The 15,827-nt window shown below is 41.9% G+C and overlaps 1 protein-coding gene across 4 annotated transcripts in view; it reads right to left on the reverse strand.

Annotated features, from left to right (window-relative positions):
* Positions 1 to 1,185: 1,185 nt before the first annotated feature.
* The window catches only part of MME (membrane metalloendopeptidase), a 67,388-nt gene continuing 52,746 nt past the window's right edge, over positions 1,186 to 15,827 (reverse strand). For 3 of the 4 annotated variants that reach the window (XM_073359630.1, XM_073359632.1, XM_073359629.1), the window contains 4 exons: positions 11,335 to 11,400; positions 7,940 to 8,035; positions 7,473 to 7,549; positions 2,544 to 2,957 (listed from right to left, as the gene is read on the reverse strand). In XM_073359630.1, the coding sequence (XP_073215731.1) occupies positions 2,858 to 2,957; positions 7,473 to 7,549; positions 7,940 to 8,035; positions 11,335 to 11,400 (339 nt within the window). In that variant the 3' untranslated portion in view covers positions 2,544 to 2,857. The other variant, XM_073359628.2, reaches the window with a different exon arrangement.

The following is a 15,827-nucleotide window of genomic DNA, read 5'->3' on the forward strand; positions in this document are numbered from 1 at the left end:
GTTGAAAACCTCTATTTGTTTTTCCTCAGATGTACAAGAGCCCTGGCCACTTGTATCTGTCCAGTAATGGATACCAAAATGGCTCTCTATCTTTGCTTATATCTTCCAAAGTTCAATGACCTTATCTCCAGGAGGTTTCCTGGAGTTGCATCTTCCATCTCCTATTGTTAAGAGGCCATCCCCCACACTGGTTTGCCTGATGACTTTACATTTACATGCAAGGTAGACAATTTCATTGTCTCGCCTTGCTCAATTTACTTTGGAAACACATTCAAGAACCACATACCTTTGTCTAAGGTGGGGGTGTCTTAAACCCTGTTTGCCAAACACATTTTAAGAAAATATTTCCAACACATATTTATAATTCATATATCACCTGTACATACACCACAAAATAATATTAATGACCAGCGTGGCACCAGTTTAGATAAAATATCTTACAGGGCACCTTTTAGGTACAGATTAGGACAATAGCGAGTTGGAGCAATGAGTGTGCCAAGCCTGATATGAGTTATATTATGGTGTGCCCTCTGCCAGTTGGCACTGAGGGGCTCCCTAGGTCACACATTGCTATCCCCTTTGCTGTGCCAACAGGGGGACCCAGATGGAGTGGAACTGGGATTAGAGTTCTCTTGTGCAAAGTGGGGAGTAGAATTTGGAAAGCCAGCTCAGGGGTCTACACTGGGAATACAGTGCAGAGCCAAGTTGTGTGGGGCTCTGTCAGGATCTCCGTACAATGGGCTTTGGCAGCACAGAGCTGACAGATGGCCTGGGGGCTGCCACTATGTTGAGCCACTGCTGTTGTCCTTTGTCGAGTGGTGATGCAGTGGCTGGTGAGCTGCAGTAGCATCCACAGAGTATTTTTTCCTCTTGCTCCTGCACTAAGCCTGACTACTTGGGCAGGGTGCAGGAAGAGGACTTGGTGCTCTATGTTTTGATGTATTTTGTTTGTCAGCCTGGTGTGATGAACGCATGTGAGACAAAGACTAGCATAGTCCATTCTGGTGTAATTTCCCTAGGTTCCAAATTATCCATTTATTTTTTTTAATTATCATCAAATAATTTGAGTTCTCATGTTAATCATAACAGGCACCCCAGGAGTTTGGAATTTCTGTACCTCTACTGCAGACGACACATCTTTGTTACTGCACATCTCCCACAGAAAACACACATACACTGCAGTCATTGTAGACAATAATGAGCAGTTGGCTCATAATTTCAATTTATTATCAAAAGGTTTTCCTCAGACGACAAACTTGGAAAGCTAAAATGAACATAGTTTTACCCATTATAGAAGTCATTGGAGGTATCTGGTGTTTATTTTTGGAAGTCTTAACTAGCTTCGATAGAAGAAGCAGTAAGTTCTTGGCAACCTGCAGGAGGGCATTTCATATGTATCATAGTGTATTTAAAGCCTTTTGCCAGTACCAATTAAGGATCCAATCTTGCAAACACTTGTATAACTCTAATGACATAACCAGTCTCATTGACTTCAAATGGACTACTGACATCAACAAAGTCAAAGTATTTACTGGATCAGGCCCTAAAAATTGAAAAAGTGAGTCTCAAAAGTTGTTTTTTGGTGCATCCCTTTAGAGATCTGTTTTATAGGCTTTGTCATTTCATATCATACTATGTGTAACTAAAATTTCTCAATTATATGCAGCCACTGATAAAATATATAACAATAACTTCAAGTCATAAGTGTAGCTCAGAATTAAAAATAAAAACTATGATTTATATATTATTACAAATCTTTTTAAAAGACCAAGTTTAGAGAAAGCAAGACAACTCTTAGAAACCTGTGAAGGGGTCTTTGATCACAACATTACTGATTGTAAACTCAAAAATTAATAAATTAGCTACATTTTCATTTTGGCTGGAAGGCGGTAAATAAAACCAAGTAAATAGCCTTTAAGCATTGGAATAATTACTGAGAAATTATTTAAGTGAATTACAACAGGTCTTTGGACTTTTCTCATATAAATCATTTCAAGTAAAAATGAAAACAAACATTTGGTAGAACACATTTATCATGACAGAAGAGGGTACAGAGTCTGACATTTTTTAGATGAACTGTTGTCTGATTATACTTTGATGTCCAAGCAGTAGCATAGCCAGGGGGGGAGCGACTGCTCCCCCTCTGAGCACAAGTGGCGCCTTTTTAATTTATAGGCTCCTTTTTTAATTTTTACTCACCCGGTGGTGCTCCTGGTCTTTGGCGGCGGGGGCCTTCACGCGCTCCGGCTCCTTGGCAGTACTTCGGCAGCACGGGCCTTCACGCGCTCCGGGTCCTTGGCGGCATTTCGGCGGCAGGGCCCTTCAGTGCCGCCGAGGACCCGGAGCGCCGCCTGGTGAGTACAAGCGGGTGGTACCTTTTTTTTATGTCTGCTGCCCTGTTCGCTCCACCTAGCTACGCCACTGTGTCCAAGATAATGTGTTACTTAATATCTTCTTCCTCCATCTGATCAGAAATATCAGTATACATTCTCAAAGGAGTAGGTGATTAAGTGTTCCCCAGTGAGAATAAAAAAATCTGTAGACCAAATGGGAAACAGAATTAAACTATAATAACAATGTTGTTTAAGAGTGAAGAAATAGGTAAACAATTAAGTGATTTATATTTTGCAAGGTTTGGTCATAAAAAAGCAGTTTATATATTATATTTGCTGCCTTGGCTATAAACCTTAATTTGAAGAATTGATTGTTTTGAATTTCTGATCTCACAGATATTGTTGGTTTTTTTGTCCACTAACAAATGACTTTTGTAGCACATTTCCTTCCCCCAGTCCTCCCAGTAAGTTCCAAATTTCTGTTTGCCTGGAAGTTTGTCCTTGGGGTGCCTGGTTTATAGCTGTCACCAAACACGGCACTTTTTTGCAGGGTCCATGTACTCTGTTGTGGTGCATGAAAAGGCCTCGGTAAACTCTGCAGAGTTCTGCAATGATCCTATGATCCTTTAAAACAAAAACAAAAAGAAGTTGGTACCACTAATTCTCTTTAAGACCCAACTTAAAATAAAACCGAACTGTTATTTTCTGCACCTCAAAATATTTCAGGAAACATCCATAAGCATTTTCAGGTTATCCCCCTTTCTCCTCTAAAATGGTAGTGGCCCACCTAAATTTTTATTTTTCCAGTTTGCACATTCCCTATCACATATAAAAGAAGGCGACCCGTAGAAACACAGGCCTGATATTATTTCCATTGATGTCTATTGGAGTCAAACTCTCATTGACATCATAGGAACAGGGTAATGGCCTTTTGTTCGTTTTGCTGGCAATTTTTCTGACAGCTCCATTTGTGCTTTAAGTCCTCTGTAAAAGTAGGTAAAACCTAGAGCTGGAGGAATATTGAAGATGTTTTTTGTTAGTATTCATTCCATTTGACTATAGTCATGCCCCTTTTTCTGGTCACTGCCCACAAATATTCTAGTGAACAAGTTTCCTGGAAGAAATGTTGACATAAACAGTAGATTTTAAGTGAATTTTGGGAAATGCTAGTCAAAAGCAATTTTCAGATTTGTATTGTGAAACCTGACTCTGAGAATTACACCCTTCCCAGGGCAGAAATATACCCTGTGACCTATACATCTAGTCAAAACAACTCCAGTATTTAGTGTCAAATATCAAATAGTGGCACTGAATTGATTGTGAAGCAAGAATTATTTGCAGAAATCATTTTCTGAATAATTTCAATAACAATTAGATTCAATATAATCAAGAACTGTCTGTGGAAATTGTGAGCAGTAATAGAGGTGAAGCAGTTTATCTGATTACATTTGTTACAAATTACCGGATCGGCCCTGTAAAATCAAAAGGGGAATATTTGGTAAGTATTTTCAGGAGCCATCAGCAGCACATGGGACCAAATAGAAGAGAGAGAAGACAAAGATTGCTTTCTAGTAAGTGATCCAGAAAAGCTTTGACCAATCCCAGGGCTGGAGCTACTGAAGTAGGATTTTGCCAAAAACATAGCCAAAAATATTCTGTGTGTCATAAAATCTTACTTATAGCTGTCATTATTTTTGATCTATTGGCAGTGGAGAGCAAATCCTGCTTGCTTTAGTTATGTCACTAATACCAATAAGGTGAGTCAGATGAGCAGGATTTGACTTGTATCTGTCATTATATCTGATTTGTTTTAAAATGGAATAACAATCAAATGCAAATTATCTGAAAAATTACTTCATTTCTTTTTCCTCCTTTAGATACCAAAAATCTAAGGCTTCCTTTCATATTTATTTTATTATACTTAGATATTGTATTCTATTGCTACATTTATTCTAATTGTAACAAATGTAATCTGATCAACAACTTCAGGTATATACAAGCTTCTGTCATTCTCCATCCAGTGCTCAAAACAACCAATCCATACGTTAAAAACATATAATGCAAATAACAAAGCAATATAAAGAACTGCCCATCCCACCTTGACAGAGAAATAAATCAGCTCCAGCAAATGCAATAGGCATAAAATAAACCTATACATTTTGAGTCCATATGACTTTTTGATACAAAGTCATTAATATCCTGGTAGTTTTATATGTTTAAGTTAAATATGTTGTAGTTTTAGATACAATTCTAATATGTACAAAGATGCTTTAGATTTTAGAGCTTTATGTTGGGCCTGATCCTGCAAATCATTACTGAGGCAAGCTGTCCTGGCAATATCAGTGAGATTTCTCATGTAAGATGACTTGTGTGAGTAAAGGTTTGCAGGATTAGGCACGTTTCGTTTGTAGCCACCTATATAGATATAAAAACAGTAGTGAGACTTAACGTATGACATTGAAGCAAAGTGCATCCAAATATAAATGCATAAGGACATCAAGCCGATCACAAGAACGAATGAACTGTACAAATTAATAACACAAATATGAGGCAAAGCTATAACGAACTGCCACAGATCCTCATTAACATTGTGCCTAGATTCAGCGGCTTGCAGGAGTTTTAAATATAATTGCCTTGGGGAGAGGTTTGCAGATAACACAGAAACGCCCACACCAAAATGCCAATTAATGACAACAGCAGGAACAGTCACTGCTTTCACCAAATATTTGAATATGTGGGATAAGCAATAATTCTCTGGTAAAGAGAGGGGGTTAAGAAAAAAAGCCCTTTGGAAGTGATGTGCTGAACTGTATCAGAAGATAATGTGATCAGCGGGAGTGCAAGTGCTGTAGGGTTCACAATGATTTTTGTGGCTAGCACAGGTATTGTGGCATCTACCATTCTGACGAGACTTAGCCGATCGGATATAGAAGAACAAACGCAGTGTTTTTATGTAGTTCAAACGGAATGTTGTGCTGGTTTAGGTTAAAATTTAAGGGTCCTAATCAGCCCACACCGTCTGCAACTTCTGGGTACCTAAGCCTCATAAGTTGGGCCCTATCAAATTCACAGTCCATTTTGGTCAGTTTCATGGCCAAGGGTTTTTAAAATTAGTCAATTTCATGTCTTCAGATTTTTACATCTGAAATTTCAAGATGTAATCATGGGGGTCCCAGCCCAAAGGTGGGAGGGTGGCAAGGCTATTGTGTGTGTGTGTGGGGGTGTGTGTGTCATGGGATTGCCCCCTCACTTCTGCCCTGGTGCTGGCAGGGGCACTGCCTTCAGAGCTGGGCAGCCAGAGAGGAAGGCTGCTGGCTGGGCACCCAGCTTAAAGCCAGCACCAGCACAGAAGTGAGGGTAGCAGGGTATGGGGGCATGGGTTACCATCTCTGTGGTTTTCCCAGCAGTCTCCCACCCAAATCGGGGGCTGACAGCTGGAGCTGCAGCCTCTCCGCATGGGGGAGGGTGACAGCTGGAGCTGCAGCCTTTCCGTGTGGGGGAGGAGAGGTGACATCTGGAGCAGCAGCCTCTCTGGGTGGGGAGGACACAGCTGGAGACGTGGAGCTTCCTGCAGCTGGGGGAGACCCCAGAGGTGGGTCTGACCTGCCCTGGGAGCAGCCCCTGCAGGGGAAGAGGAAGTCAGGCAGCCTAGCTGACTCGTTAGACTGTCAGGAGTACTGAGCAAGTGCAGCTGCAGGGCCTTCCTCCTGGCACCCCCTCACGCACAGAGTCAGCTTTCTCCAGAATGGGTTGACTTGCCAGGAGGAAGGCCCTGCACCTGCTCAGTACTCCTGACAGCCTAACAAGTCAGCTAGGCTGGCTGATGGACCGCCCTGCCTGACTGGCTGAGGAAGCTAGCAGGATGGTCCTTAAGCTCAGCAGCAGCAGCAGGTTGGTGGTTGCTCAATGCACATGTCCACAGAGTCTCTGCTTCCCTGTGCTTGTCTCTCTCCAAGCCCTTCTCCACCACTGCTCCAGCCTAGACCTTGCCCTGCACCCAGTCCTGTCCCAGCTTTGCTCTTGGCTCTGAGCCAGCCCTACTGCTGCCTTCCCTGACTCCTGGTAATGCAGTTCTGAGCCTTGGCTCTGATTTCTGGCTCCCACTCTGTCTTGACCCTTGGTTCTGGCACCTGGACTCTGATTTTGGTTCTGACCTTTGGCCCTGGTCTGACCCTATTTCACCCCTTGGCTCTGGCATTTGGACTCCTACCACTAGGCATGATCACCTATGACTCAGTTGCCTGATGGGAGGAAAAGTAAACCAATTCTCCATCACGCCACAGTGCGTGGGTCTGTTGTTGCTCACGGGGTGGAGAATCTTTGTTACCAGCCTTTTTTTCTTCCCTCTTGTTAGGGAGAGGGAGGGAACAGGGACCTTGTTTCCCTTGTGTTTGTACAGTGCCCAGTACAATGCTGCCCCAGTCCTGTTTGTGGCCCTTAGACAGTGCCTCAGTACAATTAAATAATAATAATGTAGGTCTAAGGATGCAGTCACACTGTCTGTGCCATACCAGTGAAGGAAAAGACCCAATCCAGACAATAAAAAGCAAAACAAAAGAACCCCTAGAGTTCTGGAAGGTGCTCCTGCTTCTGATTTGGTGTGATGCCTGCGTACCTTTAGGCAAAGAGCTCCCACCATAGAAAAAGGCCCATCCTCCTCCCTTCTATTATCCCTGTTTGTGGGGAGACCATTTGATTTCTTCATTTTTCCCTGGCTGAGCCCTCTCTCCTTAGAGCTGTCAAGAGAGACATACAAACTGAAATCCTTGCCCCGATGAAGTCAGTGGGAGTTTTGCCATTGACTTCAGCAGAGCCAGGATTTCAATCCTAGCCTTCAGGCCACGGAGCCCCTTAAGTCACTTCCTTGTCTGTCTTTCGGCCATCTTGGGGAGAACCTTAGCAGAGGCTTAAATGAACATGATCATAGGAGGCAACAAGGAAAGGCCACAGGCCTGGATGTCTGCAATCTATTCCCGGCTCTGTCACTGACCTGCTGTCTGACCTTGAGATAGTCATGTCACTTCTTTGTGTCACATCCATAAAATGAGGATAATGATACTTGCCCTGCTTTGTAGAGTGCTTTGATATCTACAATGAAAAGCTATCTTACAGCCGAGGATGATGATTATAAACACTGACCTGAATTTGCCTGGGCTATGCGTATCAGTTTTAATGGAGTTGACAGCATATTCTGGACGGTATGTTCCACACCATATCTAGAAACGTATCAGAAAGAAAGTGATTTGTTGTGAATAAGATTTTTCAGGAGAAGTGTTGCTTTAGTTTTATTATGAAACATTTAATGCTGGAGAACACATTTCAAATTGGACCACAGTGAAAAAATGTGGATTCTATAAAATCCCACATACTGTAGTACACTTTCACGGGCATTTGAGCCTAGAAGACTGTGCCTAGCAGACTTACTCCTGCATGAATTCACGTGTGTAGCTAGGATTAACATCCTGTCTGCTTTGCTCTGGACTCTGCTCAATTTAACAACCTTGCCAGCTCTTGTTAGAATGAGAAAAGTCAGACTGCTGTTCAGCTTATGGTGAAATTGTAACTCAAAATTATTTTCAAACCTCCAGTCAAGAAGGATACAATACCTGTGCAAAGTTCACGAAGAACAGCTGCTTATGGTTCATGTCAAGCCCGGGAAGCAGTTTTTCTTTTCCGTTTTTTTTGACAAAGTTTTCGTAGGCCTGCAAAACGAATGGAGCAGAAATGTTATGGTTTCCTATTTCCCTTATCAAAATGGCACTTTAATGAGAAGGAACATGGATTATTTGACATACTACAGCAAGACTATTTTAGGTATCCTCTCTGGCTGAATGCCACCCATGTGCAGAAAAAGAGTGGCCAGCACAGGAAAGAAATGCAATGATCTGATTGACACAGGGCCTGATTCTCCTCTCAGATCAGTTTTACAGTGGTGTAGCTCCACTGAGTTCAGGTAGTTACTCCTGATTTATACTGGGGTAAGTGAGGGGAGGATTAGGTCCAAGGAATGCAATTTACTGGTAGAAAAGTAAACACAGCAATATCATTGTCTCAGTAGGACAGGTGTGATAGCTGACAATATATCATGCCGTCGGCATCCAGACGTCATGCACCTTTTTATAGGAAAGATAATGTATAGGCGAATTGTGTTTGTATGACAATAACTGTAGAGACACAAACTCTAGACCAGTGGTTCCCAAACTTCTTCTGCCGCTTGTGCAGGGAAAGCCCCTGGCGGGCCGGGCCGATTTGTTTACCTGCCGCGTATAACCTCCCCACTTCAGCAAGCTTTACATTAGTTAATATTTTATCAGATCCCATTTAACTGTCATGTACTCATGCTGCATTTCCCAGCATTACTAATTACCTATGGCTCGATTGTCCCCTGCCATGGTTATATCCAGGGTTTACATTCTTATTGAGTATTTTCTGGAGTCCTCCCCCCACATCCCTCTCCCAAAATCCTATAAAAACTCCAGCGGGTTTGAAAATGTTTACCAGAGCTCTGCCCCGGACAGTACCAGGTGAATTTTAGCCCGGCTCATATCTCCTTGTGGACAGGGGGATTGAACTTCCACAGAAAAGAGAGAGGGGCCAACTTCCAAATCTGGCAGGCCCCATGGAAGCTCTGACCCTCAGCACCTTGGGCTTGTGCATGTTCCTTCGGAGCCACTCTAACAGAGACTACCCCACCACAGCCCCCAGAGGGGCTATGTAGAAAAGTTAATGCAGCCTGATATTGTGCTGTCTTCCTAAAGTACAGTGCATGAGCCCAGAATAAGGAGACTATGTTCATCTCACCCACCCACTCTTCCTCTCAGACCACCTGGACTATGCAGAGTGCTCTGCTGGCTAGGTGCATGGACTGCAGCATGGAGTGTACTGAGCTCCTTCTGCGCATGAAGGACCCCTCTGTGCCTGGGCTCCAGGGGGCACAGTCTGTCTCCAAGATGATTAATGTGTAAACAGAGGCTTTATTCTGCTGTTTAATCAGCTAACATTTCTAACCTGATCCTTTCCATGATACTACAGTTAGAGCTGTGGGGTAACAAGTTTCAGTTGCAGGAAAAATCACCATCTTCTCTGATTTCAGACAATACACAAATGTGTCATTCTGTTCCCAAATTCTTTGTTTTCTCCATGAATGTAAGTAATTTCAAGTTATTTAATTAAATCCATAGGCTGTTACCACAGGAATTATGACAATGCTTCAGTTATAAGACCTCTTTGATCAGAATCTGGTCTGACTTATAAGACCTCTTTGATCAGAATCTGGTCTGACTTACATGGTGTAAATGTGGAGTAACTCCACTGCTCTTGCTCCATATTTACACCGTAGGCGATCAGAATCTCATTCATACCTATGTCTGGTGTAAAACTGATTTTGTGGTGACAAATGCAACATTTCCTTATGAAAAAGGAAATTTTCCCTAGGGCTACTTTTATGAAAATGCAGGCCATTTTTCAGGCTGTAATTAAGTTGATTTGCTAGTTTGTGGATTCTTTTTATTTTGAAAAGAAAAAAAAGTGTTCATTGGCAGAAATGGTGAAACTTTTCCCTGAACTAAATTCTTGTAAAAAATCTGTTGTCATCCAGTGAAACTTGCTCCTTTCACATGTTCATAATACAGACCATATCTGTGATATCACAGTAACTCTGAAGACCCAGTTCCTTCTTGGTAGTACTGCTGACTTGCTATTATTCCCTGTGCTAGGTTTGCTCTGGGCTCCCATTGACTTGAGACAGGATAATATCCTGTGTATTTGTGCTTTCCTGTTTAAATGCTACATAAACCAGGTCTTGGATTTAGCTTGTACGTAGCAGTATGACATACCAGCTCCTCTTTCTGGCTGCTGCCGTCTTGTCCAGAATCTAAGCTTTCCAGGAACTCCCTAGTGAACTGAGTATAACTGATGCAGTGATTCCTGTGTTTGCAGAACTTGTAACAATAGCTCTGAGAGGTCTGAGCTGCCCCATTTGTTCCAGGGGTGCTCTGGTATGGAGTGATATTACATAAAGTGTCAACATTGTGAAATATTTCACTCTGATTAAAGTGGAAAAGGAGAGGGTGGGTCATATTATGAGGATCTACATCATCTGCTGTGATGGAGACCTCACTGTGGTGCCACAAGAGTGGAACTGGGAAAGTACTGCCATTTTACCATTCCAAACCCAAGAAGCCTAGAAGAGCCTAGCAGGGCATCTGGGCCTAGGGTTGCCAACCCTCCAGGATTGGTCTGGATTGGTCCAGGATTGGTCTGAATTGGCATCAATTTCCCGGTGACTACTGAAAGCAATCCAGGAGATTTTAATAGGGTATTTTAAGAAAATGACATTATGTAATATTGGAAAAAAAAATCTCCGGAATAGCTTCAGTCAGAGTTTGCAACCCTATCTGGGCCCGCACCCAGGGGTAGCCTGGCACACAGAGCTGATGGGTGTATATGGACCTCAGTAAGGGGAAACCAAGCCCTGAAAGCAAGCAGGATCATATTTTGAACATCTGAGCAATCTACTGTGAATGGCGTTCCATGTGGGCAGAGACTGTTTTGTGGGAGGAACTTGGAAGACTACCATTACCGTTCGCTGCCATTCATAAACAAGAATGCTGGTGAACAGACATAGACAACAGGTCAATATGATCATTTCAGTCAGGTTAAAGTTTGTGTGGGATTGATTCACTAAGTGTTTTCATTCTACAAATTCTTTATGCCCAATCAGTAATAGTGAGAGAGAGCTAGAGAGAGCTGTAATGGGCAATAATAAACAAAAGAGCACTAGGAATAGAAAATCCCTTCCCTAAAGTGAGTAATATACTGAACAAAAGGTAACAAAGTTTCAGTTGTTTTAGAAGCTGACTTGGTGACAGAGAATTACAGTAAAGTGTCCTTCTGTCTTTGCCACACATAAAAACTGCTCCCCCCCCAGGAACTTTAATAAATGTGTTTCAACAGTAATAATCTCAACTGTGAAGACAAAGAGAAAATGGATCTTTCTCACCTTATACGCTTGTCTAACACCCCCGTTATCAGCAATGTTTTCTCCCAGAGTATTGATTCCACTCAGCTGCAAAGAGAGAAATGAAAAAGTTGCAGGTTTTCTTGCAGGAAAAGCTTCTCTATCCTGGGAATTACAGTGCTAAACTTCTGAATATCTCCTGTTTATTTACCCACTTTGGCCTTGACTAGCAGCCTCAGGTTCCAAAGCAGAGATGAGTGAATGGCAAAAGTTTCAAGCAAGCCCTCCCAAATTTCAATGTTTAACAGAAGATTTATGTTAATGCATCTGAACATTCTCTGCCTCCCTTGTCTCCAAACCCTAACTCCAAACTCCCTCTCGATACAATGAGCATTTTATGGCTGTCATATCTTTCTTGCCCAGACTCTCTGATGTCTGCTGATTAATTCACTCTTTCTTGTTCTTTGTGTCCTTAAAATCTAGCTTCTTATCTTTCTCAAACCCATCCCCCTTACTTCTGCTATAATCTAAACGGTGGGTCTGGCTGATTCTGTTGGGCTCAGTGTGGCTTTTGTCATCACTGCTCAAGGTCTCCAGGCCAGTGGTGGCCAGAATACACTGGAAACCCATGAAGCAGGGAAGACCCAGACTTCATGATGTTGGAAGACATGAGTTAACAGAACCAAGACTGGCAAATCTGCTGGAACCTTACTAGGAATTTTGCTGGATATCAGGCAAGGTGGGTGGCCCCTTAGCTTCATGTTCTAATCAACATGCTGGGGCAGATCCTCAGTGGGTGTAAATCAATGTAGTAACACTAAAGATAATGGAGCTATGCTAGTGGAGAACCTGGCTCTTTATTTTTATTGAACAACTTTGCCAGTCCTTAATCCAAAACTGCATGTCATCTGAAGTCATAAAACTGCAACTCATCATTAGATTCAATTCTGAGGGTGGATAAGTATCAGGACAAAAACCTGCGCTGTCATTTCCCCAAATGATTTTAAAAGGATTCTGGTGATCTTATTGGTATAGCTGATAGATTGAAAACTCCTCTGGATGGGAGTTTGTCTTTTGCACGTTCTGTATGGCAATGAACAGACTTGTCAGCTGTCAACAAAGAGACAATAAGAGTCAAAGGTACAGCTGGGAGCAACCCCTCATTCATCACTTGCAGCAGGAGGTTCCATCCCATTGAAACTCTGCTCTTTAGACAAACAGCTTTCAGCACTGCTGAACACTGCGTGTGGTTATCTGGAGAAGTCCCAAATAAACAAGACAGATGTTGTAAGTAACTGGCCTTTCACAGTGGAATCAGGTGCTATTGTAAACACCTTCCACCCATTTACTGTCCAACAGTGTTTCAGGGGCTCATCCTCATTTGCTGTGTGGCCTTCTCTGTGAAAGAAACAACAACACAAACTGCAAAGCACAAGCCCTTACAAGCTGTCCACAGAGAATGCAGGCAGCTCAGCAGAAACTTCAGGTGAAAGAGAATTGAAACTCAGTCTTTTAAACGTGTGAAATGCAAGTTTGGAACTCCAAAGGCACTCAGTCTGTTTTACCTCTGTCTAGTTCTATCAGCCTTTCTCAGCTAGTCGAGATTCTTAGGGCTCTTTCTGTGTCAACATGTCTTTGCGCTGTTTGGTTAGGAGGATGTTTTTTTCTCAGTGCATTTTCAGTTTGAAGGAGGTTCACTGGGAGAAGTTCCTTGGGACAAGTCACATACTGCTATTCTAGTGAACCACCAAACCTGGTACAACCCCATGAACATGTACGCATTCCAAACCGTGGATTGTAGATACATGAGATTTAACACTTATTCATCGGCTTTTCTGTGGTGATATCTGAGTGCCTCACATACGTTAATGAATTCATTCTTACAACATCCTGATGAAGTAGGGAAGTGATGTTATCTCGGTGTTACAGATGCGGACTGGGGACAAAGAGAGCTTATATGATTTGCCCAAGATCACACAAGGAAATCAGCAAATTCAAGATTAGAACCCACCTAACCCTAAATCCTAATCCAGGTCTTTAACTGTCCCTTCCTCTATGAGAGAGCCCCAATTGTTTGAATGCCAACTTTGCTTAACTTCACGGCCTGTGAATATATGCAAAATGGTTCTGACAAATTCATGAAGCTGTTCAAATTGAACTTTGAAGGGTTCACAGCTCTGCTTAGACTCTAAGCAAATTCCAGACCAAAGGAGTAGAGGAGACTGCAGCAATGGAAGGAAAATGTGCTAATACAGGTCTCTGTTTATAAGAGAAATAGAAATACACTGATATGACTGAGTATCCTTCAATACTTTTTCAACTGGAAATTTTGCCATTTGAGTTAAATAGGCTGGACTCATATTCAGTTAAAAAAAAGAAGACAGATGTTATCGTCACCTGCTTTTATGAGTTAATGGAACGTTAAACATACACAAACAGACTGAGGGCCTGAATCTGCAAGCCTCTACTTATTCAGGACTCAAGAACTATAGTGATGAATACCATAGCTCTCTCCAGACTCATTGGAGGCCTGTCTCTACCTGGTTTGGGATCTGTGCTGCTGACAATGCAGGGGGAGAGACTGAGTGGGCCAGGGAAAGTAGCAAGTACGACGAGTTTAGACTGGGAGGTACATTTTCCCCACCTCCAGCTCCAAGGAAATGAAGCCAAAAATAAATTATCTTCCCTGTTCTACCAGGAAGTTTAAGTGGGAACAGATGGCAAAATCTGCAGATGACTCACACATATTTAGGTTAGCCAAGCCCAGAAAAGACTGTGAGGAATCTGAGATACCTAATAAATCTAGGCAAATGGGCAATACAATGGCAAATGAAATTCAATGTTGAAAAATATAAAATAGTGCACCCTGAAGGGAAAAATATAAACACTTTACAAAGTTCTAAATTAACTGTATCAACTCAGGAAAGGATATGGCATACATGTACACAGCTCAATGAAAACCTTTGCCCAGTGTGCTACTTCAAGGAAGTAAATAAGATGGTAGGAGGTGGAAGACATAAGATGGGGAATACAGAAAATATCATAATGCCCTTACCTAAATCAGTGGTGAGTCCTCATCTAGAATATTGTGTAAAGTACTGGTCAACCTATCTAAAAAAAGTGTATTGAAAAACTAGAGGGGGTTCAGAAAAGGGCAATCAGAAACCATCTCATGAAGAGAGATTGAAAAAAGATTGAATTGTTTATCTCAGATAGCTGATGAGTAAGAGAGGGGACTGTTCGTAAAATAATAAAGGGAATAGAGAAGGTAGATTGGGGGCTCCCTGTCTAATAACACAAGAACAAGGGCACATTCATTTAAACAAAAAGGTGGCAAATTCCAAATTAATAAAAGGAATTACTTTTTCACACAATGCAAAGTTACAGTGTGGAACTTCACAGCAACAGAAAGCCATTGAGGCCAAGAATTTAGCATGAATGAAAAACAAGTTAGACACTTTATATGGAAAACAAGGCCATTCAGAGTTATAATAGTTAATTCTCACAAATTTAGGAAGGGATATTAAACCTCATGCTTAAGGGTTTAAAACAATCTCTAAATATTAGAGATTAGGAAGAAACCTAATGTGGGGACAGATTATCTGATGGGTTCCTACTGCAGGGTTCTGTGTTCCTGTGAGAAACTGAACTACCTTTAATTATGTAGAGGTGGTCCCTCTGTGACATTCTGTACCTTGGGGGAGCACTCTGTAACCCTCATATTCCTCATTTTTATATAATAGTGATCTTACATATAAAGCGTGCCTTGTAAGGGGAAATGTTATGATCTGCTGAAAGTCATTTTTCTATCCATATATGTATATCATTAATGCATATTAATGCATCAACAATCATTGTCCAGCAAGGGAGTTACAATTCAATGACTCACCTGCATCAGGAGAGGTATTTCCAGTAGGGATAAGGAGGTTTTAGTACCGTTATACAAGGCACTGGTGAGACCTCACCTGGAATATTGTGTGCAGTTCTGGTCTCCCATGTTTAAGAAGGATGAATTCAAACTGGAACAGGTACAGAGAAGGGCTACTAGGATGATCCGAGGAATGGAAAACTTGTCTTATGAAAGGAGACTCAAGGAGCTTGGCTTGTTTAGCCTAACTAAAAGAAGGTTGAGGGGAGATATGATTGCTCTCTATAAATATATCAGAGGGATAAGTATCGGAGAGGGAGAGGAATTATTTAAGCTCAGTACCAGTGTGAACACAAGAACAAATGGATATAAACTGGCCACCAGGAAATTTAGACTAGAAATTAGACGAAGGTTTCTAACCATCAGAGGAGTGAAGTTTTGGAGCAGCTTCCAAGCAGTGGGGGCAAAAGATCTATCTGGCTTTAAGATTAAACTCGATAAGTTTATGGAGGAGATGGTATGATGGGATAACATGGTTTTGGTAATTAAATATTCATGGTAAATAGGCCCAATGGCCTGTGATGGGATATTAGATGGGGTGAGATCTGAGTTACCCAGGAAAGAATTTTCTGTAGTATCTGGCTGATGAATCTTGCCCATATGCTCA

The sequence above is a fragment of the Lepidochelys kempii genome, chromosome 9 (assembly GCF_965140285.1).
Source record: "Lepidochelys kempii isolate rLepKem1 chromosome 9, rLepKem1.hap1, whole genome shotgun sequence".
NCBI classification, from domain to species: domain Eukaryota; kingdom Metazoa; phylum Chordata; order Testudines; family Cheloniidae; genus Lepidochelys; species Lepidochelys kempii.